At 38.1% G+C, this 26,677-nt stretch overlaps 1 protein-coding gene across 19 annotated transcripts in view; it reads right to left on the reverse strand.

Moving 5' to 3' along the window:
- The window catches only part of ANK3 (ankyrin 3), a 511,278-nt gene that overhangs the window by 53,529 nt on the left and 431,072 nt on the right, over nucleotides 1–26,677 (reverse strand). For 11 of the 19 annotated variants that reach the window (XM_032423844.1, XM_032423847.1, XM_032423845.1 and 8 more), the window contains 5 exons: nucleotides 24,943–25,049; nucleotides 19,811–20,035; nucleotides 19,168–19,266; nucleotides 16,874–17,028; nucleotides 1,263–1,474 (listed from right to left, as the gene is read on the reverse strand). In XM_032423844.1, the coding sequence (XP_032279735.1) occupies nucleotides 1,263–1,474; nucleotides 16,874–17,028; nucleotides 19,168–19,266; nucleotides 19,811–20,035; nucleotides 24,943–25,049 (798 nt within the window). The remainder of the gene's footprint in view (nucleotides 1–1,262; nucleotides 1,475–16,873; nucleotides 17,029–19,167; nucleotides 19,267–19,810; nucleotides 20,036–24,942; nucleotides 25,050–26,677) is intronic. The other 8 variants (XM_032423837.1, XM_032423836.1, XM_032423849.1 and 5 more) reach the window with 1 other exon arrangement.

The following is a 26,677-nucleotide window of genomic DNA, read 5'->3' on the forward strand; positions in this document are numbered from 1 at the left end:
AAAAAAAAGAACCCAAACAACCTCACACTGGAGCAGGAACCAGTCGGTGTATTTCCTCAACAGAATATGGACGACATGAGCTTGTGTGACAGGAAATCCGTTGTCACCACGGAGAAGTCTTTCAGGCTAATCCAAAGTAAACGTCAGCAAATACAAATATTGAGTCTAGTGTATTTTAAACCTATGCAGGACATCCAGTAAAACGTCACATAGGCGATTTGTGCCCAGGTAAAAATTGGGGTCTTCAGAGTTAAGTAACAAAGGGGATTTAAGATTTCAGTTTGAGATTACCAAACCTAATGGCTTCCTTTTGGCTTTTTTGCTAAGGGAACTTCATGTCACTGAACTATAAGGCAGTCTCCTTAGCTCCAAGTGGTTACGGAAGGCCTTCCCAGCACTTAGAGTACTTCACTCTAAAAAACCTCATAAGAAGAACCTCAGTTAAACTATTAATTACTATATTAATTGACACAAATTAAATTACTTTCCTTACTATTTTTTTTCAATAGATCTAACTGAAACAAATAAATATAAGAAAGATGACTCTTGCCATGATTTTCAGTTAGCTTTCCAAAACCCAAACAAGTTCCAAATGGTTTGGATAAAACCCAGTATTTATGATCTACTTCAATCAAAATCTGAAAGCTTGCAAGTTTCCTTATTACTGATTTTTATGAAATGGCATCTTATAAACCAAATCAAATGTGGTTTGTTTCTTTAATGGTGTATTTGCTCTTTGGTGCTCTTGTCACTCTGAATACCAATAACCTATGGTTAACAAAACAATCTTTTTTTTTAATATATATGTATTTTTAAGATTTTATTTACTTATTTGACAGAGAGAGAGTCAGTGAGAGAGGGAACACAAGCAGGGGGAGTGGGAGAAGGAGAAGCAGGCTTCCCACTGAGCAGGGAGCCCAATGTGGGGCTCGATCCCAGGACCCTGGGATCATGACCCGAGCCAAAGGCAGACGTCCAATGACCGAGCCACCCAGGTGCCCCAACAAAACAATCTTTCATCAGAAACCAAGCGATACTTTTAAAAGAAAAACCCTAAAATATGTACCTTATGGAATAAGCCACCAAGCTCATTTTATACTTCATGCTTTTCATTTGAAATAGGTAAATGATTCCCAAAATGGCATAGTGCTTTGATTAGCAATATCATTAGGATGAGTTACAGTTACAACAACTGTTTTCTGAGTGGAGCATGCTCTCACACTCTCTACATATGCCAAAGAAACAACATTTTCACACGTTACCTGGAGGCCCACTCGAATTCTTTTGGTTAAAGCACCCTCTGGGAAAGAAGCCTGGACAAGGGGCACAGTGGTGCTGCTCAGAATTCCGCCTTCAGGACCAATCTGGTTGCTTTCCTGCTTAATCCTAGAAACCACGGCAAAATACTGGGGGAAGTCCTTTGTGATAATCCTACAGATCCGCTTCTTCCCTAGCTCTTCTGGGCTGTCAAGTTCTGAAAAGACGAATGAAAAAGCCATGAGAGTAAGCCTATCTACTTAATACCTTAAGATAAACTGATGTGTAATTTTGATAGATAAAATGACTTATATCCAGTAGTCTCAACAGAGTTTCTATGATGGAGAGAAAGCGACAGTGACTTTAAAAATAATATAAAGATTTGTAAAGATATTATAAAGCTATTCATATACGGTATTTGTAGAAAAATATTTCTACCGAAGAGGAGCAAACATCTTCAAAAACTGAAATTTTACCTCATATGAACAGAGCTCTACTCTTTAAGAAGAGAGACCTCATTCTGTGATTATTTACAATAATCTGCCCTCAAACTGCCAAAGTAGGAATGAGTCAGGAAAAAGCAGGGCCTCACAAGAAAGTGAGTAAGGATTTCAGGATGTCTGAAAGGCTCTAGAACTTTATTTGAAAACCTCTTTAAGATATTTTTAAATTGTCCAAATGATTAATATTGTCATCACCTATTTCTGTCTACGCACCGATAACCCTCACGCATCAAACTCAACCTATCCACAAATGGATACATCTTTCCTTCTGTCCACTTCCAAACTTAACTTCTTCCCCTTTATACTAACTCTGGTAAAGGGCTTACAGTTTTCTAGTCCTCCTGTCCGATAGTTTGACTCACTTTCCTGGATACTTCACATCGAAAGGTCGAAGTCCAGCTGATTCCACTGTGGCAAAGGCTTGTTGTCTTGCCAGCCCCTGTCTGAGCCCTCTTTGCCTTGCCTGGATCACTGAGTCACCTCCTAACCATCTCCCTGCCACTCGCCTCTCCTTATTCCAACTCATCCCCTACAGTGCAGCCAGATGGGTCTACTTCCAAGAGCCAGATTTTATGCAGAATGCTGGTTGGTTTAACTGAAATAAACAATTTTTAAAATCATATGAAATAATAAATATTTGAGATTAGCCAAGAGTATTTTGGAAAAATAGCTTTATGAGGGAGAATATATCTTATAAGATTTTAAAACTTATCTAGAAGTATCATAATAAAAGTTATATGGACAGACATATAAAAATATAAGAAATACATATATAAGATTAGACAAAAAAGTCAGAGGGATAAGAACAGAGCAAGAAATAGATTTAAATTTATACACGTATATACACATACATGGAATATATGTAAGTCCAAATGTATCTACTTTTATATATTATATATTATGTATTTAAATGAATATGTTTAAATCAAAGTCATATATTTAAACTTCAAATCAGTGGGGGAAAGAGCGCTTATTTAAGATGGCATTGACATACATGAAAATCTATTTGGCAGAACAGAGCTAAATCACTACATCTTATTACATATAAATACAAATTCCCGCTGGATAAGAGACTTAAGTACTTAAAAAAATTAAAACATTACCGTAAAACAATCGAGAGAGTATGTTTCAGCCATGGTTAGGAGAAATTTTTGTATTCAAAACTGGAAACCCAGGAGCCTAAAAGGTCGTTTTGACTATAAAAATGTAAAGTTTTCTATGGCAAAAATAGTTAGCTTGAAAGACAAAAGGGAGACTAGGAAAGATAACAGCTACATGGGACACACAGCACCTACGAGTTGACAGAGATGACAGATGGGCCAACAGAAAATGGCAAAATACTGCAAATGGGCAATTCACAGAAGCTGAAAACTGGTCAGAAAAACATATATTAAAAAGATCAAATTTAATAATTTGCATGGAAATACCTACTTAAACAAGATATGACATAAATATTTGAGACTAGCCAAGGGTATTTTGGAAAAATAAATTTGCGAGGGAGAACTGGAAGAATCATGATAAAACAGTTATATGGAGACATTGTGAGGGTGGGGGAGGGAGAGGTTATTTAAATATGATGATCAGGAAACACCTCTCTGAAGAGGTGATAATAGGTGAGAGATGCGAGGGAAGGAGGGAGCCAGGCTGGAAGTGACTGATTGGTATAAAGCATATAAAGTGAGGAAAGAAGCAAAGATGCAGAGCAAAATGCATAGTCTGGTCCTTTTTAGGGAAATGTGTAATCTGCACATTTATATACTTTTATAAGAGAAATTTGTAGAAGAGACATTCTAGGCCACTGGCAACTGGTCACTTCAGAGGGATGGGAGGTGGGGCTGGAGGTGAGGAGATGAGAAGACAGTGGGTTTACATAGTTGGGGTGGTTTTGTTAACAAAATAAAGGGGAAATTCCCAGACTTCAGAGAGGGGTGTTGGTTGTTTTTGTTGTTACTCACATAGCCCTCTCTTCAACCTCTGATACATACAGTACACGTCCTACCATTTTTTAACTATGAACATGTCTGCCTCCTTCATCGCAGGACTGAGATCATGGCTTATTTTGAGTAGAAATTTATAGAAAGGTAAGGTGGATGGTTAGATAACTGGATCAGTGACATTTTCTCATTTTACAGATTAACCATCAAACTCTGAGGTGGGAAGACCAAATTAATTGGCAAATAGGAGAAACAGGGTTCCACCCAGACCAAAATGGAACTGGAATTTGGTCCGTTTTGCTTCCTGACCATCTGCTTCTCCTCTGCTCTGTCCAAAACCAAATACTGAGTTTCTAGTGAAAGAAAAATAAAAGAAAACAAAGGCAAATTATTAAAGAAAAAAAAAGGTTAATATAGAAAGACAGGAAGGAACTAAAGAGTTTGCTCAGGAAAATATTCTGGGGAAGTTTTCACCTATTCAGCAATTGACAAAATAAAAGTTTTCCATACAGAGCAGATATATTTCCCTTCCCATGGTTTGGCTTATTTTAAAAAGTCTGAGTTCCCAGAGTTCATAATTCATGCTGCAGCTGAGAGAGTTCTGATCATTTGTTTCAGTTGCTGTGCAGCCCATCAGCCGCAGCTAAGGAGACATTTTTTTACATCAGCCTCAAACTTGTGATCATGTTCTCCTTTAGAAATAGCTTCGGACTCCACAGAGTGCAAACAATTTAAGAAGACTCCACTGTGAAATTACAACCTTCCAACAAGACAAATTTCCTGAGTCTGAGTGTAACAAGCCGTGTATCCTGTGAGTATGACATTTACTCAAGATCAGTATGGGCCTACGGGGGGCAGCGAGGCACCTTTTGGGGGACTTGGGGCAATACGTGCTTCTTAGCCGTTTGTGTGTGTGTGTGTGTGAGTGTTGTACGTACATTTGTGAGGAGTCAAGGGGGAGACAGCCATATCACCCCTGGAACCTGTAACAGTGAGGGACTGGGAAGAGCGGCCCGTTTGTGTAGTGAAGCACAGCCAGGCCACCTCTCTGCTGCACGGCCTTTGATCAAGCATTAAAACCACCCCGAATATAAAGTGAGCATGTCCATCTCAGATGCAGCAGGTGAGTGGTGAAGGGAGAAGCTCAGGGTTCTAACTCCACACTTGACTTCTAACGTCTTTTAGGATTGGCCAGTGGTTCTGGGACACTCTGTGTTGTACCCACTCTATTTTAAAGCTTCTAGCAATTTCTCTGTCACCATTAAAATCTGCATAATTATTGAGCTTCAGTGTTGTATTTTAACAGGTTTTATTTATTTATTTAAGAGAGAGAGCAAGCACGTGAGCAGGGGGAGGGGCGGGGGAGAGGGAGAGAATCTCAAGCAGACTCCCCGCTGGTGTGGAGGCCTGCCACGGGGCTCCACACGGGGCTCGATCCCACAACCCACGAGATCACAACCTGAGCGGAAACCAAGAGTCAGACACTCAACCAACTGACCCACCCAGGAGCCCCTTTTAACAGGTATTTTATTAACAGGTATTTTAAAGATAAGCCTCAATGCAAAGAAACAACTACTGTGTGAATTTAGGACACTGGAATCCCCAAGCACCATTCTTTAAACAGTATCATACCCATGTTGCCTTCTTGAATTATTCAGATTCCCAGGCCTCTGCATGATGAAAGGGACCAGGTTATATTCTGTTTCTATGTATACTTATTTTTAACTTTTTTTCTGAGAATAAAAGTCAATACAAATGTAAAAACTACAAAAAGTACTTAAGTATCGGTTTATCAGAAGAAGCATAATCTCTTTAGGAGCTACAGTGGAAGGTGAGGCTATTACGAACTGGGATAGCTGCATAAGTAAGACAATAAATGATGGAGACAGTAGGTAAATGTGAGAGGCAAGAGCACGAAGTGAAAGCCAGGCAGTAAGATTACCAGGGAATTCTTATGACTTGAAAATCTATCACAAGATCTTATTGCTCATCATATAGGACAAAGGTTAAATAAATTATGATATATTCATACTATGGAATACCGTGCAGTATTAAAAAGAATGGGGTAGAAGTATACATTTTAATATGTAAATCTCCAAGCCATATTAAATGGAAAAGTCGCAAAAAATGTGATCACAATCAACTAATCACATCATTACATGTCTATGTATAAATTCCTATAATTTACATTAAAATTAGGGGAGGGGGGAAGAGAAGAGGAAAATTATAATGACTGTATACTTGTGTATTATTACATGGGTAATAATACTAATACCAGTATTTAATAATATGATATATATATAATAAATGATATAGTAGATTATTAATATTTTAATGTAGATTCAACTTAAGCAAATTTTTTCTCTATTTCTTGCTTTAAACAAAGGAAACTGAAACACAGTCATGAAATGATCTTAGCTGACTGTTTCAGGTAACTAATGACCCAGCTAACTAGGGGAGCCTGCAGGAGGGCTGAAGGCTCTCCAAACTCAGCTACTGGGAAGCCCTGACTCATGGCCACATTCCCCATCGTGAGCACCTTATCACGAGCCTTTTTATTCTATTTATAATTTTGATAAACTACTAATGTGTATTCAAATCAGATTTTCTTTTCATAAAATGTGAAGTACCCACAGTTAAGTTACACTAAACTAAATGATGTCTGATACTGAGGCCTGGCACGTTGTAGGTATTCGACTAGTATCCACTGAACAAAGCCCTCATTGGGAAATAATGAGACTCACATTTTTCGTACCAAAGAACTACATAATTCTTCAAATCTTGCTTTAAAATATATATAGTAGTAGAGACTGGTTATTGTTTGTTCTTTTAATAGTTTTTTTTTAATTGTATGTGGAAAGTGGCTCTTGTCTTCCTACTTTTTAATCCACAGTAAATTTTATTATGTCCATGTGTTTATAAGAGAAATTACTGTTGACTTAATGGATTTTACCCAAAGGGTGTCAAAAACTTACAAGAATATAAAACTCTTCTGGAAGTTCTGTGTTGCAAACTACAAAGGTATGTCAGAAAAGTCAGATTTCCAGGCAAATAGCCTGATAAGGTAAAAATGAACAATGCCAATATTCTTTCCAGGACTGTATTTGTATTCAGATTTTAAAATGGTCTATTACTTAGAGAAGCAGGAATATATTACCAAGAATCTTTGCTTTGCTCCCACCCTTTACATAGATAAACCCAACAAAATAATCTACAGATATGATGACTGTGTCCTATTCATACTCAAAGGGAACCCAGCTTGTGTGTGGCCCCAACTGGCTAGATCATAAGCAACACCAGCGATATCTATTAAAGGCACAGGTTTCTAGGCTTCTCTTGTGGAGATTCTGACTTGGTAGGCCAGGGACGGCACCTGAAATCAGAGCTACTTTTCACACTCAATTTAGGCGATTTTATGACTTGGTATGTGTGGGAAGCAAAGTCTTAGTAGACTTTCACCCGTTATCCGTCCTTAAAAACTCAGAACCCAAATTATTAAAAACATGATGAGAGGATCCTATGAGAAACATCTTAAGGATGGTTCAATATGAGAAGAGAAGCTTATGGGGCAATAATGTCCATTAGTTTTAAATGGGTTTGCTTTTTAAAAGAATTTACTAAACCACTCTGTAGCTATAGAATTAAAGGAGAAAATGACATAAAAATAGAGAGCTTCTTACCTGGGGTAGTTGATAATGCCATAGACTATGAAAGGACCCTGAATCCCCCTCTGTCTGTTTAATCTGTTACTAATAAAGTTTTCACAAAAAGATAAGATTAAAGGGAAAACAAAGAGGTGCGTTCTGAAACAGGTAGTTTTGGTCAGGCGGAATGTTAAAATTTATACTTACTAATGTCTACTTTGTGGCAGGTGAGTTACTATTTGGCCCACAGAGCATTTGGTAAAGAGGGTGTCTAAAGTTCAAAGAGAGGAAGTTACTTGCCCAAAGTGACTTGTCTGCTTTAGAGCTTAGAAGCCAGGTCTACGAAAAGGGTGGGGGAGAAGGGATGAGGTCACACAGACATGAACTTCACCCACTATTTAACACAGTGTCTTTGCAGACTAGCTGGCACAGGGGTGGTGGTTGATAAGTGGATGAGTAATGGACAGATACGCAGATACCCTGGTCCAGGAGGTGACACGGTTTCTTACTGGCCCACTCTATGAGCAGAAAGCCCTGATTACAGTGGCATTTTCTGCTGTGCAAGAAATGGAAGCTAATGTTCTACAGCTTTCTTACCTCACTAATTAATGATAAATTTCTTAAGCACCTTGTAACTCATTTGGTTTCTTTATTTGCAAAAAGTGGGACAGCTCTCTCTGTAACTTGAGATTTTGCAACAGAGCAGTAAGAATCAAAAAATGCTTTGCAAATATAAATGGTTAAGAAGATCATAATACATTGAAGCATAAATAACAGGATTGAAATCAGGTTCCCACTAAATTAATCTCAAAGCTTTCAAATGATCATCCTTGATTAGTTTTGCCTCACTCCTACCCACACATGATTAAATGTCTCAATAACGTGCTCAAATGGGACCATGGTTCTTTCTCCTAGACCAAATTTGTTTTCTGAAGACTGTTTATGAGTGTGAAGGTCAGGTTTGAGTGTGAATAGTCTATAGAGGGAATACAAACTCAAGTCTTCGCAAAGGATGATTTCTATAACTACAGTTCAATATCTAGTCAGGTGAATATTCTGCTCAACTTGTTTCTCTAAAGGGGACTATTTGATATTAGGGGCGGGGGAAAGTGGAGTCCTAGAATATTAAAATTGGGCAAGCTAGTCAGTATGCGTCTGTGGGAAGTCAGTGGAGACAGGTGCCTTGGGTTCAAATCCAACCCTCAACCAGTGAGCCTGGACTTTGGACAAGTTCCTGACCTCTGAACATAAGTTCCTTGTTTCTAAGGTCAGGACAAGAAAAGTTTCCTCTGGGGTAGACAAATGATAGAAAACCACCAGCACAGTTCTGTTCATATATTAATTTAGGTTATATATCCTTTCCAAGGTAACACAGCTTTGGAATAGAGGAGAACCAGAAAACCACTCCATGGCAGATCTAAGGTTGGATTAAACAAAACAAAACAAAACAAAATGAAACAAAACACACACAAAAAAACCCACATGACACTCTGTATCTCTACAGTGTATAAATCTTAATTGCTATCATATTAATTTCATTTCATTTTTCAAAAGAAAGTTTCACCAATTACAGAAAATTAAATATAAGAATTTATAGATAAATTGGGAGAAATGAAGGAAATAAAAGACAGTCTATATCATTCAACTCTGGCTATAGAATGTGTGGAACAGTAGAGCACTTGTAATATATTTACTCAAATATTTCAGAAAATTGTAGACATTCATCTCCTTGGAATTCAAGTTCAGCTTCATCTGAATATGCAAATTTTGTTAACAAGCCTGTCCAAGATGTTGCAGGGAAAAAAACCCAAAACCAGGTGATACAATTGACCCTTCTTTCTCAATGTAAACATAATAGAAACCTTTCAATTTTGCTTAACTTTTATTTTGAAATAATTATAGATTCATGGAAGTTGCAAAGAGCAGAGAGAGGTCCCATGCACATCTATAATTTTAGTAATTTTTTAAAAAAGATATAATTTATTTATTTGAGAGAGAGAAAGAGAGAGACAGAGAGACAGAGAGCAGGGGGAGGGGCAGAGGGAAAAGGAGAAAGAGAGTCCCAAGTGGACTCTGAGCTGCGCGCGCACGTGCGTGGGGCTCAATCCCAGGACCCTGAGATCATGCATGACCTGAGCCAAAACCAAGAGCCAGACGCTCAACTGACTGAGCCACCCAGGCGCCCCTACAATTTTAGTAATTTAACTTATATTCTTACTCAGTTCTGGCATCTGCCTTATGTTTGTCTGGATCAGCATTATTTTACATCTTTATGCAAGGTAAGGATCTTCTTTGATACTCAGATTTGTACAATGTATTAAAAGTGCTAATGATGAAGAATGTCTAGAAACAATGATGTATCTATTTGTTTTCCCCTCCAGTTTTAGCAATCCATATAATTTCTGACAATCATATTTCTTAAAAGTATTTTTAAATGAATTTCTAATCATTATTTGCCCTTTCCCTGCCACCCAGACCTCCTCTCCTCATTTGGTTGTGGCATCCCTTCCTTTAGAAAGTTGCTTTCTCTCTTGGGTATGGGTCTCTGAATTATTAAGGAAATGTATCGTCAAAAGTGGGGACAGACGCCTGGATACAAAGCGTTCATGTTTCCATTCATTCAGCATGGCAAGATGACAGTCCTGCGCCAAGGGCTGTTCCATGCACTGGGCATATGGCTGTCAACAAGCCAGAGCCGGTCCCTGTCCACAGGGACTTCCCAGTACATCAAGGAAGACAGTAAAGTTCAAAGCTGCTTGTTACAGAAGAAGACAGGCCAGGTGTCGTGGCCATATTTACCAGGTGGATCTAACTCACTCTGGGGTTTAGGGAAGGCTTTCTGGAAGAGAAGTCAGGGAGCGGATGTTTGGTCATGTCAGAACAATCATTCTAAGGTTTTTCTCCAGGATTGCAGAAACCTCACATTCTTTGCACCTGCTTCTCTGTGGGTTTTTTCCAGGAAAATGTTCTTCCATATTTGCTTACTTTTCCACTTATGTACATAAAAAAGCATGGCTTTCAGGCAATTAGCTCCATTAGGTCACTTTCTTCAACCTTTTTTTAAACCATTGCTACTACATCCAGGCAAAAGACAAACAATATAATCTCATGTTCAAAACCAGGATCATATATAATGTTTTAAAGCCGAACACCATACGTCAGTAACACGGCACGTCCAGCAGATACAGAAACGCACTGAACTCCAAGGGGCCTAGATTTGCTGTGTCTGGCATACTGGCCTCTATCCACACCCACACTAAAGGCAATAAAGCTTACACCTGGTCTCTCAGACTTGCTTCCCTGTCCTCAAAGGGCTAAGAGCCCCGTTCTGTCTGACATGTGGGTCAGGGTGTCTGATGTCATTGTTCTGATCCGCTAATGTCTCATAAGGACATGTAAATGCTGGAAAATTCACATACATCGGCATATGTAAAACCAGCATTATTAATGTGCATTTGCTTTGGTCCCATTCTCATCTCCTGGCCAGTCGGTGTGGGGGACTGGGCTAGCATAGGTTCCTTTCCTTTTGCAACGTGGTAGGTGTCATGCAACTGATTTAAAATGAGTTTTAGGGCCACAGATAGAAAGTCAATATTTTGTGATGGTTTAACTGACAGTATTTGGTATGCACTTTTTTCCCCCACCCTAACACAATCTTGATTTGGTTAAGTTCAATTTTTACTTTTTCCTCCAGAATTTTTCAAATTTGTTAACAGATCTGTCCAACAGATGGTGCTGTGTACAACATAAAAGTACGTACTTCACTTCTCAGGGCTCAGCTGTTGCTACAATGGAACTTGACGCTTTAAGGTCACTCTGTCTCATGGCTGATAAATTAAAAACAAGTTCAACTGAAATGAACCAAAGTAGCAATTTTTAACTGAGAAGTCTGCTTCTGTAGTTACTCTTGATACAGTTAAGATAATAAATTATGGAAAATTTGTTTTCTGTGATGTAACATTATAGGTAATCAATTTCTCTTTCTTGCTTCAATTTACAAAAAAGAAATAGCATAATTATTTCATCTAAAATGTATTATTATAAACTTTCACTCGGTCTCATGGGAAAGTGAAGCAATGACAACAGCGAGGAAACGCGTTCCTGGCCTTGTAGCATTGTTGGGGGGACCTTCAGCCTCACTTGGTTCCGATACAGTGGTTGGGATTTTTAAAAGAATAGCATAATCCCTATATCCTCAAAGCATTCTTGTGATGCTTAGGAAGCAATGATTTTGATTTTAAAACCTAATAAATGCGGCTACACGAGTCCACACACTGTCCAGAGGAGCACTGTCTGAAAGAAGTATAATGCAAGCCACATTTGTAATTTTAAATGTCCTTATAGCCACACTGGAAAAATAAAAAGGAACAGGTAAAATTAATTTTAACACTATCTTTTATTTAGCCCAGTATATCCCAAATATTACCACTTCAACAGGTAACCGATGTAAAAATTATTAATGAGATATAGATTTGTGGGGTGGGGGGTACTTTGTATGTCTGCTGTGTTTTCCACTCACAGCACATCTCAGTGCAGAGTTCCGCATGCTCTGAGCCACACGAAGCTAGGAGCGAGCACAGTGACGGTGCAGGACGGGAGCATTTCTCGAGCTCGGCAATTCTAAGACCTCCGAGGAGGAAGGATTCTTCTGCGAGTAAATACTGCCAGTTCCAGCAAAACCACAAACTACAAAACACCCCTTGGGGTTTGACTTCGGAGGCACAATTTTAAACATGTTTAACCAAACTCTGTGAGTGTGATTAACTAAAGGTTTTATTTTTTATTTTTTTTTTAGATTTTATTTATTTAGAGGGAACACAAGCAGGGGGAGTGGGAGAGGGAGAAGCAGGCTTCCCGCTGAGCAGGGAGCCCGATGAGGGGTGCGATCCCAGGACCCCGGGATCATGACCTGAGCCAAAGGCAGACACTTAACGACTGAGCCACCCAGGTGCCCCAAACTAAAGGTTTTAAACAAACGTACGAAGTGGATTCAACTTGGTGCACTTTAAAGATGATGTTTTTGGGGGCAGCAGAATGAATATGTTTTGCAGTATCTTTTTCTCAGCAGAGACGTGACAAGTGCTCAAACAAGACCTATGTCTGCTGCCAAAGAGAAAAGTTGCTCCTGCCACGTGATATCCTAGCGGTACCAGCAGGTTCTTCACACCCAGACCACCTGTCCTCTGTCATTCTAGCCTCTTACTTCAAGAGAGCTTTGCTAACACACCTGCTTCATTGGCGTAACCATCGATATGCTTTTGTCTGTGGGCTCGCTAGCGGCAGAAAAAAAAATCTTAATTCCACTGTATTCTGCAATGACAGTTTTTTCCTGAATACATATCATATCCTTTTGAGTCACACAAGAACTAAGATGGTACCTTGATGAGTCATGGACATTTTAAATAGCAGCTCACATTTACGTAACATTTTTATTCCACACAAAACACTTTCATAGGCATCCTTCATTTGAGAACATAGAAAGGCGAAGGAGTATAATAGAAAAACAGCTAAATTTGGAGTCAGAAGTCTGGATTTTAGAAGTCTAGAGCTAGATCTTTTTACTATTTCCTGACTGGGTGGTGGTGATGCGGAGGTATCAACCAGGACGAGGGCTTGAACTAGCCTTGTGTGATCTGGAAGAGGGTGCCACGGGGGCGCACACCACCCTGCGGGTCAGTGACCTGGGAACAGTAGGTAAGAGTGCCCCTTTGTCCTGCAGCCAGTGTCAGAACAGATGGTTTGGCAAGTGGAAGAGTCAAGATTTTAGCCCTGACCTGCTCTCCTGAACCACTGTACATGGCAGCAGTGATGAATCCTAACATTGATTGAGTGGTTCTCATGTATCGGACCTTGGGTGAAGAACTTCACATTTTTAGCTTGTCAGTTCCCCCTTAGTTCTCTGTGAGGTATCCTCACTTTACAGACTGAAACTAAAGCTTGGTTAGGATTGCACAGCTAGTAAGTGATGGGTCAGGATGGGAATTCCAGTCTATGTGATGTCCACAGATCTGACCCTAACCATCAGTTACACTGGGAAAATTTTCCTCCTCCTTGAACCTGTCTTTCCCTGAAGTTATTCTGACTACTGGATTATTCTAACTCCTAAATTCTAACTACTAAATTGTGCATTTGGAAAGGCTTTGCAAGTTCTGAAATACTATAGAACCATAATCTAATCTTTATGATTGTGTTGTTTAGTCAAAATCAGTTATCAAAATATTGGCTAAGATGATTTTTAAATATTTGGGTTTTAAGATTTTCAGGGAATAAGGTACAATAGGACTGGTATAAAAGTAGCATATGGAAGAGGGTTAAAAAGGAGACATTTATGGGGCACCTGGGTGGTTCAGTTGGTTAAGCGTCTGCCTTTGGCTCAGGTCATGATCCTGGGGTCCTGGGATTGAGTCTCGTGTCAGGCTCCCTGTTTGGTGGGGCATCTGCTTCTCCTTCTCTGCCCCTCCCCACCGCTTGTGCTCTCTCTCTCTCAAAGAAATAAATAAAATCTTTAAAAAAATAAATAAAAATGTGGCAAGGAAACTCTTTCTACTATTTCCAAGATAACACAGAGGGCTATATCATCATTTCTTTAAAACATGTGACAGATGCCCTGAGTATAGCAGCACTGGGGGCATCATTTGTCTAAGCAAAAATAGGACTAATTCCTATATGAAAATTGGTTTATTAAAAACAAAATGAATGCAAATCAGCATGAAATCATGGAAGTCCATTCCATAAATAAACCTTAAGAATTAAAAAAAATTCTACTTGCGATTGTTAGGACACACTATAATCTATACTCAAAAACGAAGGAGAACGTATTAGAATACTCAGTGTTTTTGCTAGAATTACAGTGTCCAACAAGGTAGCGAGTGGCCATGTGTGGCTATCTGAAATTACCGAAACAAAATTAAAAATTACCTTCCTCAGCTGCACTAGTCACATTTCAAGTACTCCAAAATCACATGTGACTAGTGATTACTGTTGGACGGCATGCATAGTGAGCATTTCCATCATCGTATAAAGTTCTACTGGACAGCACTGTTTTAGAATGTTCAGTATTCTTCCTAGAATATTGTTCCTTTCTCAGAACTTTCCTCAAAGTAAATGCTCCTCGTTAATTTTTTCCTCCTGGAGATTAACATTAATGACATTTGGAGTAGAGGAAATAGACTAATGAGAACTTTTCCTCCAGAGAGCTACATAATTTTAAGGAGGTTCCTCTTCCTGCCCCTCACCAGCAGTAGGGGGAAACCTAAATCAGTGCTGCGCCTGACACGTTCAAAGGTGATTAAGACACATACCCTGCCTTCAGGAAGTACAGTATTAAGGTAGCTATCCATTAAAAAGAAAAAAAATAAAAATCATTCTGTAGTAGAGGCTACATTTCAATAACTAGTAACCTACTACGTTGGCATTTAAGAAACACTAGAAACATGGGGGCACATGGGTGGTTCAGTCTGTTGAGCAACCAACTCTTGATTTCAGCTCAGGTCATGGTCTCAGGGTCGTGGGATTGAGGCCCACATCGGGCTCCACACTCAGGAGGGAGTCTGCTTGAGAGTCTCTCTATCCTTCTCCCTCTGCCCTCCCCCTGCTCATGTTCTCTCTCTCTCTCTCTCCCCCTCTCTCTATAAATAAATAAATAAAGTAAAATCTTAAAAAAAAAAAAAACAACACTAGAAACATGAAAATATTTATATACTCTATTGTCCTTAATCAAAATAACTATCCTCTCTGGAAAACCCACTTCTCTTCTTCTCTACATTTTTAAATCCTGCATCATCTATATTCTTTTACTATTTTCAAAATGCTAATTCAATTCATTCTCTTAGGATGTATTCTTTTTAAAACTTTTAATTATGTTTTCTTATCAATTTCCTTATAAGAGAATGACTACATTTCATGCTTTAAAATAAGGTAATAAAAATTAGAACTCTTAATTACCACTGCATGTCTATTAGAAATCATATGAAGTTATAGATGGCATATGGTATAAATATCAGTATCATATATAAACATTTAATGATACCCATTTAAGATGACTATTCTTCTGGACCTTAAATCTAGGGGTTTGTAGGAATTTTCCTCTTTAAGTTTATTTTCTTCTCCACGGGACACACATTTCTAAAATCAGTGGGATATGGTTAAGTCTTTGAAAACAAGATAGAACAAGATTTCAACATCAGCACTGCTTCTTAGTTTGGGTAACCTTAGTAAGCGACTTGACTGGTCTGAACTTCAGTTCCCTCATCTATAAAGTATGATTAAAATTACCTACTTTACAGTACTATACTTTTGTTTTAAATTTTCATATAGAAAGGAATTTATCACTGCCTCATGAATGGTAGAAACTCAACAATTATTAGTTTCCTTCTACCCTGCTGTAAAAACATCTTTAAATTCTTGGTTGGCTGTGATTAACTGTGTCTTATACAGAATTTTCGGCAGGACATTATTTTCTTTAGAGTGAATAATGACAACAGCTGATATTTATTGAGGGCTTACTGTGTGTCAAAGGCTGTATTTCACAAGTGCTTCACAGAATTATTTTTTCCCAGTCACAACCCTATGAAGGAAGGAAGGTGATCTCTGTTTTACAGAAATAAAAGAGGCTCACAAGGACCAAAGAATTCACCCACGGTCATCCCTCAAACACCCGAGTTGGTCTAGCTCCTTTGTCTTCCCTTTGAAACCAGAAGACTATGCTGGATGCATTCCAAAAGCCAGTGAATTAAATGCTAAGACAGTGAATTTTATGGTATGTGAATTATATCTCTAATAAAGCTGTTCTTTAGAACAACTGCTGAATTTGTAGTGATTAGGAAGTCAGTATAAAGATTCATTCTGTGCTGAACTTGGTCTCTGATTGTTTTTTACTTTTTAAAGGAAACCTCTGCATCCAGTACCTAGTCTCAAAACAAGTCTATTCCCAACGTCTAGTCAGAAAACCTCCTTGGTTCTGAGGGTCAGACGACCGAGGGAGGTGACATGCTCCGATGAGCATGACATGCTCAGCCACATGGCCTTACTAGGTCACAGAATACGACACAGACTCCAATAACTAGGCTGCAACTTATTTTTTCAACAGAAATTAAAAATTCATGAAGAATGTTGAAATAATCGGAGACAAAACGGAGATACAGGAAAGGATCCGGAAATAATTCCAAAAATAAAATGTGAACGTATTTCCTTAAAAATGTTCTGCATGCTTTGCATACCTTCCATTATTATTCACCCTATCTACACATCTTGCACTTAGAAGACTCTCTTGGGTTTTGGAAAGATGAATATATTTGACTAAAGGCCGAAAGAATCATCAGTGTAATATTTGTACATTAATATTGTGAGAAAAAAAGTCTGTCGGATTAAAAGGACTTCCTGCCTGAGATTCAGAAAGCAGCAATAAATACCGGGGACCCGGACTCCCAGCTCAGAATACAAACGCGGGGCGTTCAAGAAGCGTGAACTTCAGTGCGGCCAGGCCTTTGATTTCGACCTGCCGACATTTCCAGAGACAAGGAGTCATCGTAATTACCTTCGTCCATGCCATTAAGCAGTTCGGTTAAATCTTCATTTTTACTGTCAAACTGATGCTCCTTCCACGTCTCACCATTTTCACTTCGAAGAACAATGAGTTCTCTCTCTTTTCCTCGCATAGACCCAAAGTGAGGGATTTCCACTATGACAGGGCTGGAAAAAAAATCCACATTATTTTGCTATCAAATGAAATATATTTCTAATATCATACTTTCAAAAACAATTTCATTAACAGTATTCATTTGAAAATCAGAGGTGCCACTAAGGTTGGGAATGACTTCAAAGCTGCAGAATCATTTGCTAATTAAATATGTTAGAAGCCTGAAAACATGCCATCATTCATTCATTCACGAACAATTCATAAGGGCCTACTGCATGTTAGGCATTTTGATTTAATAAGTGGAAAATATTCAGCACATATAAACAGGATTTTTGAATCAAGGAATTGAAAGTTATTAAAATAGACCATAAGAAAGTCGGTCCATTTTTAAAAACACGATAGCTGTATTATATTATACAAAAAAGCTAATGATTTAAAAGGACACAGTCATTTCTTTGAAAAAGAAATTCTGCAGATTTCCTACTTTGAAAGGTCACAGGTGTTTGTTCCTTAGCAAGCAAACAAGCGACATAACAATTCACTCCTTCCAACAGTGACTTTCTTTGAATTTTATGGCCTATACAGTTAAGGCAGTTTCTCTCATTTTTAATTTGTGAAATGGTAGTGGGCAACTTAACTTCCTAACTCCAGCATAACCTGCACAGGAAGATTTAAACTTCTGAAAAAGTCCTTGTTGGTTTGGAATTGTAATACAGCGATATATTAATTTTTTGACAGTGTCCTTTTGCCAAAGAATGTGAAAGGGTGGCTGCAAACTGAAGACAGCCAATCAGGCACAGGAATAATTTTGTTAACTTTTAAAATAGGGTAAATGCTAAAAAAGATGGATGGAAGTAAGCAGACCACAATCACACACAGTTTATGTAGTTGGATTGTGCAGCTTTATTTTATGACATTTAAGTAGACAGTATCATTATTCTCCTACAGAGGTTGTATGTAACCTCACCTCTCAACCTATGTGTTTATGTACATGTGATAACAGGAGACACAGGTTTAAATAGGTAAGAGCAGAAAAAGGGAGAGTCATTGTAATGATCCAATAACACAAGTACATATGAGCATCTCATTTATTACAAAAGCATTCACTTAAAAATGGGATGACAAATACAATTTTTCTTTTGGCAAAATAATTAGAATTAATTCAAATTAAGGATTTAAAATTTTTTATAGTGCCTTTATTTTTTGATAGGTAGAAACAAAATCGAGTATTCCTAAGAGTGTTAATATTTTCAAGAGTTAAGATATTTACCATAGTTTTAACCACATCTGATTTGACATTAATTTTTTTTTTTTTTTGAGAACTAGATACAATCTTTGCAGGTTAATGTATCAGATACTGTCTCTGTAAATATTTAAGGAATGTGGCTTTGTGTAGGACATTCAACAATACTGGAGAGAAGGTATGAACCAGGGCCTTTGACGAAGGTGAAAGCCAAGCATAACTTTTCATAACAGGTGTCTTCATGCAGACTGCCAAGGCAAATCCACCAATCAGACAGACAAGCAAACAAACAACAAATACCAACACATTTCAGCTTAAACAAAACAAAACAAGACAATTTAATAACTTTAGTAGAATATTCTATTTGCTGCCTAGTTGGCTTTAAGTATCTTTTATTCCCAACATTTATCAAATTCAGTTTACTCCTTGAGGACTTTTGTTTCACAAAGCCCATAAAGATTACTTGGTATGCGTAAGTACGTACTTTTAAAAAACTGTAACTCCAGACACGTACATATATATATATGTACACATATATATATTCATACACGTATATATCATTTACAGCAAATGTTGATTCAAAGCCTGCAAATACCTTCTTTTACGCTGGGTTAAAATTAGATTGTCAGTCCGTCTTAAAAACTATCGTAACCAGTTGAAACATTTCAAATTAAAGAAAGGTTTACAGAAGCACAAAGTTATGAAGCAGAAGGCTTGCAGTGAATTCCACATGCTCGGAAAGCACAAGATAGAAGTAGCGGTGCTACAGTTAAGTCAAGCCACTATGATTTCTGTTTCTTTCAGTGACACACATCAACTGAAAGCATTAAAAACTGAAAAGATAAAAATAAAATTAAGACAAGAAGACGACCATGGGTGTGACAGAAAAAAATTGGAAAATGGAAAAAAGAATTGTAGACATTCTGTATCTTGTCTATAAAGATCCTACCCAATAAATTTTGTTCCTTGAGGCCCAAGCTGCAGGATTCGGCTAACCAAGCTCTCGCCCTCATTTACAGGGGGAGGATTGGTAGGAAGATGCAGTTTACTGAATAACATCCATGCAGCAGGAAGAGAAACGAGAAGGGGAAATCGTGAACAAACTGTCCGTCACGACAGAGCCTGCCTGATTTGCACCCAAGTGCCACCTCAGAAAATGAATTCATTTTTCCTTTTTGCAAAATCCCATATCACCATGGATTATTTCCCTAGAAATTATCTTTAAAAAAGACATGTACCCATAGTAGCCATTTATTCAACGTGGTGAGATAGTTCCGCCATCTATATTTTTCCCTAAGAATGGTGCCTTGACTTCCACAGGGGCCGCTGGGGTTCCGTGCACTCACTGAGCAGAGAACATGCTTCTTGGTTAGTAAAAGCTTTGACCAGCAAACTGAGTTAAGGAAGTATCAGCCTACTAGCTTTTCAGAGAATTACACAGTTTTTGTGACCTTTGACACTACACGAAAAGTGTACTCGATCAAAATGGTCCAACTAAGTAGTTTTAATAGTTAACTACTTGAGTTAAAAAGGGTAAAGAAAATCAAATATATCATACAAGGGCCAAGGTAAAAATTGGCAAAACAACTTACCCTAAAAATTGTGCCCCTGCAGGACCCATTTCTACCAGCCTACTGGCTAATCCCTCTCCTTCCACCATGGGGGGTGGGTTGGCCAGTTTATGTCTCTTTACCAAGCGGCAGGTGATGCGGGTGGGGGCCGTACACTTGCGCGGAGGGATGATGATTCTCATCCCGTGGTGACGGCTCCCTCTCATGGAGCCGCCTCTTGCATCCACCATAAAGCTAACCAGAAACCTGTAAGGAGAAGATCGGAGGCCAAATCAAGGAGAGAAATACGCCACCTTCACAGTAGGTTTTGAGATGTTAAGATTTAAAACGACAGACAATGTAGCTATCATTTCCTCTCTTTAAAAATAAATTGGAAGTAAATACAGTGGAGTGACATCAAACATGCATTCAACTTGTGAACTGGGCAAAAAGTGGGACGAGACAACTTATTTTCGGTGGGGCATTGGCCTCCTAACAGAAGCCAATCGCTTTGTCAGATGTTCAAATTGAGGAACAGTGAATGTTTCAAAGCTGGCATAAAAACTGGCTCTTACAGGACCGTCATGCATGTAAAAACCCAAACTCAGACCGCTCTGTGTGGTCTCTGTGGATGACTTCAGCTATATTTAAGCATCATTTTAACTATAAATGGTGTTAGCCAGATGCTGACTATGGAATCTCTCTCCCTGACAAGTCAGATGAAACTCCACAGTATGTCTTAACATGTACAACTCATAAAATAAATATATACTTAATCATACAGAATACTCTAATTTTTACTACCACAAAGCAGAATATAAGAATAAAAGCAGATGACTAGTTTTGCTCAGGCAATTTTGATGGAAAGGGATTTAATCTTTTCAGTATAAACTTGGCATTAAAACTCTTTAAAATAACCTACACTTGAGTATCTGTACGGCCATATAAAACTGAACAGACTTTTAGAAAATGTCTCTAAATTATATACTATAATTCTGCCATTGGCCCTTCTATTAAAGCTAATGAAGAAAAATTATTTGTCTGCATGTAGATGTGAAAATGTAAGGAAATTAATAGTATCTTATCTGGGTTATAGCATATTGCAATTCCTGATTCCTATCACACGCTCATGGAGCGTCCTCCTCGAATCTTTGGTATTAAAAAGCACTCTGGTGAACGTACACCAATGAGTCTGACCTATGGAAGAGTGCACGTCAGACAGAAGAACATACGTCCCTTTGCATTCCAATGTTCACATGTGAAATTATGCTTATTACTGGGACAGCTGTTGATAATTAGATATGTTGATAATTAGAAAGTTATCTGAATACCTATAGTATTGGGGGGAGGGAATAATCCCATCCATCAAAATCCTCTACTAAATATAGTTTATCTAAATACAGTTCTAACATCCTGCAAACAGGTTTTAGGACTTTGCATGGAGGTCCTAGCTGGGGACCCTTTCCTTAAGATGATGCTTCTTGACCTTGGAAGAGGAACCTTTTCACAAAGCAAACTGACCTGCCATCCCTGTGGAGAAAGGCAATAGCATGGGGCTCATTTTTCAGCCAATCAGATGTTCAGAACCAACTCTGGTCATCAGTTAGGTGGAATCATCTTCACACCCTTCTGCTTATTTTGGATTTGGCCATTTTCCTCAGGATTACGTTTTTTTGGTAACATTAGACCTACTTTGAGAGCCTGGAACCAGTCTAATATTCAAAGTAAGAGGGGAAGAGACTGACCCCCTCAAAAACAAAACAAAACACAGACCTCCCACGTCAAAGACAAAGATACTTCTTCACTTGTGCAAGTGTCCACATGAATTGCCTCCAGGGCTAAATGATAACAAGGCTCCTGAAAGTGCTCTGGTGAGCCCACATTGTCTTAGATATACACATACTTAACAACTACCTTTACTCAGTAATGAAGACAATAGGGCAACTTTATAAAGAAGCCTAAGACAAAATCTGATCCTTCCCAGCACTCAGTAGTGAAAATCAACTCGTGATCAGGAACAACAGCAACAGAATGGATTAAAAATGATTCAAGATAAACTCTGGGGGCCACCTGGCTGGCTCAGTTGGTAGAGCATCTGACTCTTGATCTCAAGGTCATGAGTTTGAGCCCCACGTTGGGTGTAGAGATCACTTAAATAAAACTTCAAAAAAATAAACTCCGGGTTTGAAAATTTGGTTGTATTAGTACAAATGGACACTGGAGTGTTTCCACAGGGAGGGCAATGTTTGCGCTGGCAATAAACAGCTGATCTCAACAACATAGATGGTAATTCAGATCAGGCCTGTCTTGTTCACTGCTTGCCTTGCGCAGCTGAGCACAGTTCCCAAATACAGTAAGCACATGACAAATGTTAACTGAGTGACCAACTGAACAAAAACTATTGTGTTAAGGGTGCTTAGGAACTGCCTAGGTCAGACGAGGTTACTGATACTAAAAATACATCTATATGAAAAAGATATATGTAAAAAACACTTGTGGCTGAGCAGTCTGAAGGTCGTATAAGAAGGTTATCCATGTCAATATAAAAATACCCAAACTACAAAGAATATCAGAACTATATGGAAAAAACGAGTCTTAGAAGATTTTAACGACAAATTAGAAGAAGCTCTTTCTTTGGGTTCCACGTAGCACCCAGTGGCTAGCTGGTAGTCATTAGCAATCATTTATTGTTCTAAGGTTTTCAACTAGATAGAGCCAGTAGACTGAGGAAAGGTGAGAATATATGTTAAGCAGGATAGGGTCCTGTTATTCAGTAACATCATGAAATACAGTGATTTGTTTTCCAAACTCACCCGTTACATATTCTGTGCAAAATAAAATTTCATGCAATATAACTTATTAGAAACAAATCAAAAGGTGATGTTTAATCATATTTGCTGTATCTTATTAATATTTAAACTAAAGCAGGAATTCTACGAATGATCCTAAAACTAACACATGAATGTTTCTAGTTTTAAGAATAGCGGGATGACAAATGCTGATACACTACAGACATTGACACATCTAACTGTGGGAAAACTTCACATAAATTAAAAATACAAAAAAGGGTGGTACACATAAAGGACGCAGTTATCACCTTGAATCATACTGAGGAAGTGGAGAAGAATAGCTGCAAAATAATTTAGAAAGCAAATGGGAAAAATTAATGTAAGATAATTAGAAGCAGGCAACAGAAAATGTCAATGATAAGCAAAGGAAAAATAAAAACCATCAGAAAATGAAGCCAAGGCATTTGGCATTTGTGGGACAACCTGGAAAAATATTCGCCTTAAGTGGCTACAGAAGCTATTCCACAGACGTGGCATTAGTGAATCATTTCCAAGTGTCTACCAAGTCTATATTTTCCTTTTCAAATAAGCCCACGCTAACTGCCATTACTTTTGCTCTCCTGGACATGCCTACTGCCTTCAGTAAATTCAAGAGGAAGGAGAGAGAATTTGTGCATTCAGATATTTCATTGTCTCCAGTGTATGGGAAAGTTTACTTCTGATTTTATTATTCTGTGCTCCCTCAACTTCTCATTTGAAGTTCAAACTATCATTTGAAGCAAAGCACAAGAGTTGACTAAATTAGACCCTCGTACTTTTCTTTGCTATGTAGAGAATACAAGATGCTGGTTCTAGGTCTTTGTAACATGGCAACAATTCACCAAGCTTGATACAAGGAACTCTTGAACATGCTGTTCACTGTGTCCCAAGTATTTTATATTTTCCTTCTCAACTGTTTTTTGTTTTTTTGTTTTTTGCTTTTGCAATGTTAGGCCCATAAACATCTAACATCAGTGGTGTAAATATTTTAAGCAATTCAAAATTAATTTACTATAATTAAAGATTGTTCTGATTGAGTTAAAGAAATGCAATATTAATGAGTCAAAGGCCACCATGTAATTTATAGATTATAAAGCCCTGTCATGTCAATTATTTCCATTTGAATGATAATTGCAGCTCTTCGTGCTACAAGCCAATTCTGTAAGAATACTTTAAATAACCTGCAGCATTACTCTGAGTCTGACTTTTCGTCTACAAAATGGGGATAATGAGTAAAACCTATCTCACAGTGTCATTTCAAGGTTCAAATAAAAATTAAGTAAGATAATACATGTAAAACATTTAACACAATGCCAGGCACATACAAAAGTAAACATTAGCTATTACAATTTATTTTAATTAAAAGCAGCAGAAAATACTTCATGTAATACATACAGCATTTCAGAAATGTTAATTATTGTTCATTTATTTAATTGTAAACTAATCCACCCTTGTCCTGGATCACAACTAATTTATGGCCTAAATGTTGGTTTCAGAGGTGAAAACACCTGGATGTTTTCATCAGCTCAATTATTTCCATTCCATTTGTGTGGATTCAATTAGCCCGTGTTTTAATTACCTACAGGTGAAGAATCCCACATCTAAATATACACTGATTATGAATTCCGCAGATGGAGCAGGTCACCTCCTACCGCCTACCCCAGATTCTGCCGACCAGTGGGACAGCAGGAAGGAGCCTGTCCCATGTGGTTTTTACCACTGCACCCCTGGGGTACACACATTGGTACATTCACTCTTTAAAAGTGAATTCCTTTCTTTCCATTTTAAAATTAATTTCTCTTCTTCTAATTATAATTTAATACCTTAATCATAATTTTATTTTAGGAATGCAGAAAGTACCAAACTTGATCTGAAGATTTCAGGCTCAAAGCAAAGCACAAAAGCAGTCAGCGAGGTAAATGAACAGTTATACCTACATATTTAATTTTTCATTAGAAAGGAAAATCAGGGACTCAGAAATAAAACTTCATTTGAATAAAGTAAAATTAAGGGAAATGGCTAGATTTAATTTTTTTAATTGAAAAGAAAAATTAAAGACCTGGGAATAGTACCAGAACAGGCAAGAAATTTTTATGCACCAATGCTCTAATTCTTTTCCTTTCTAACACTGTGCTTTTTTCCAACAAAAAATAGATATACCATTTTGCTCAGAAAAAAAAATTGACTAATGACTTACAAATACACATCACATATACTCACTAATGAAGTCTTCAGAAGACCAATATTTCATACATATGAAGCTTGTCGATATGAATTTATAACTCCAAATAATAAATGTAATGTTCATTTAATAGGATAAAGAAAAGTGACTTTTAGATTACTTACCCAGAATGAACAGGACTTGAGACAAGATTGACATTGTCCAAGGTATCTGCAGCCCAGCTATAATGTCTTAGAGAATCTGAGTCAAATTCTCTTGTGAATGTTAGATGCTGCAAAATAAAATGATATATGCCATCAACAACCCACACAAGACACGGTTTCTCTGTATCTACAAAATACACCTGTATGTCTCTGTAAGTCCAGATAGTCAAAATAAACAATTTGTACTAAAGGTCTATAGGTCTCTATTGAAGTTTCAAGAATAGGAACCAAAGTTTATTGATATGTTGTATTATTACAATCTTTTAAGAAAGCATCTTGAGTAACTGGCACGGCAAAAGGAATATCACAGATTTCAAATGGGAAGTAGACATAAAGCACGTCTGCTGATTACTATCGTATGATCATCGGCTTGAAGAAAGGCATTTGAGATGTGACCTGAAAAGCGACTTTTCCATGAAACACAGTATACAACTGATTGCAAAACTATGATTATTTTGACTTGGGTTTTGACATTATTTTCTTGAAAATGAACAATGTGAGTCTGTCAGTTCAAGGAAAGTAACTGATGGCAGTAGTTGCTAATGATAAAATTTGAGTTTTCAAGCAAAAATTAGAATTTCGGAAACTTTATGTCCACCTCTGTGATGAGCTCAGTGGTGATATTAACAAATGCAATACATTCGTTTTGGATAAGAAACGGGTATCAACAATATGAAGATTTGCATAAATTAGTAAAGCAATATTTTCCAAATCACCAATGAACGATGTTCTATCAATGAAAGGTACATTCAATGTGGAAATGCTAACCATGATTTTAACGACTTGAACACATCTCCAAATTCATCTTACAATTTTAAAATTCTTTCCCATATCTGAAAAAAAAAAAAATCTTGGTGACTTTTGTTTTTCCAAGTGGGACAGGGCAGCTAGCAGAAGCCTACTAACCACCAGATAATTCCGGAAATGGGCTCGGAGTGCGGCAGAGCACAGCTGAGGCACAGGAGGAGCTGAGGGGCTGCCCTCGGGGAAGGGGAAGACCCTGAAGAGTTGAGCGGACTTTTTGTTGCCATTTTTAACTTGGGTGCCTTCGTCCATTATCCGTGCAGACAGAATTGGGGCTTTGTACCTCCTATAGGCCACCACTGGGCAGTAGAAAAACCAAGGGGGTTTCGGTGGAGATTTGGGCGGCTACAGATTTCTGTGAAGAACATTTGCTGAATTCTGGGGCTGTGCAGAACAGACAGCTAAAAACCTAACTAGAAAATCTCTAAAAGGCACAGTGGTGCTTCTTGGCAGTTTCATGAGGAAAAGATTGAGTTTGGGACTCGTCAAGGGACGGGGTCACGCAAGATTCTCACATAAGGATCCTCACAAAGGCCAGGGACAAACCCGAGGTAGTCTGAGTTTACCAGGGCTGCAAACGGTTTTTGCCTCATTGCAGCAAAACCTTGACTGCATGGAAACAATCAGCCAGCACTCTATTTGCTGAGCGGAGGCAGGGAGCACGCTCTGTGGAGAATTACATCATCATCGGGTGTGTCGTGCCTACAATTTTTTATATATCATGTCCGGCACGCAGGGAGAAACTGCCAAGCATGGCCAGAGCACAGGAACAAAAACAAAATAAAAGAGATACCATAAACAGACTCCCAGGTCATCCTACATTTTGAAGTAAGCAAATAAGAACTTCACAACAGCTATGATTAGTGTTGAAGAAAATAGAGGAAAAAACGGA

The sequence above is a fragment of the Phoca vitulina genome, unplaced genomic scaffold, assembly GCF_004348235.1.
Source record: "Phoca vitulina isolate PV1807 unplaced genomic scaffold, GSC_HSeal_1.0 scaffold29, whole genome shotgun sequence".
In the NCBI taxonomy this organism is placed as follows: domain Eukaryota; kingdom Metazoa; phylum Chordata; class Mammalia; order Carnivora; family Phocidae; genus Phoca; species Phoca vitulina.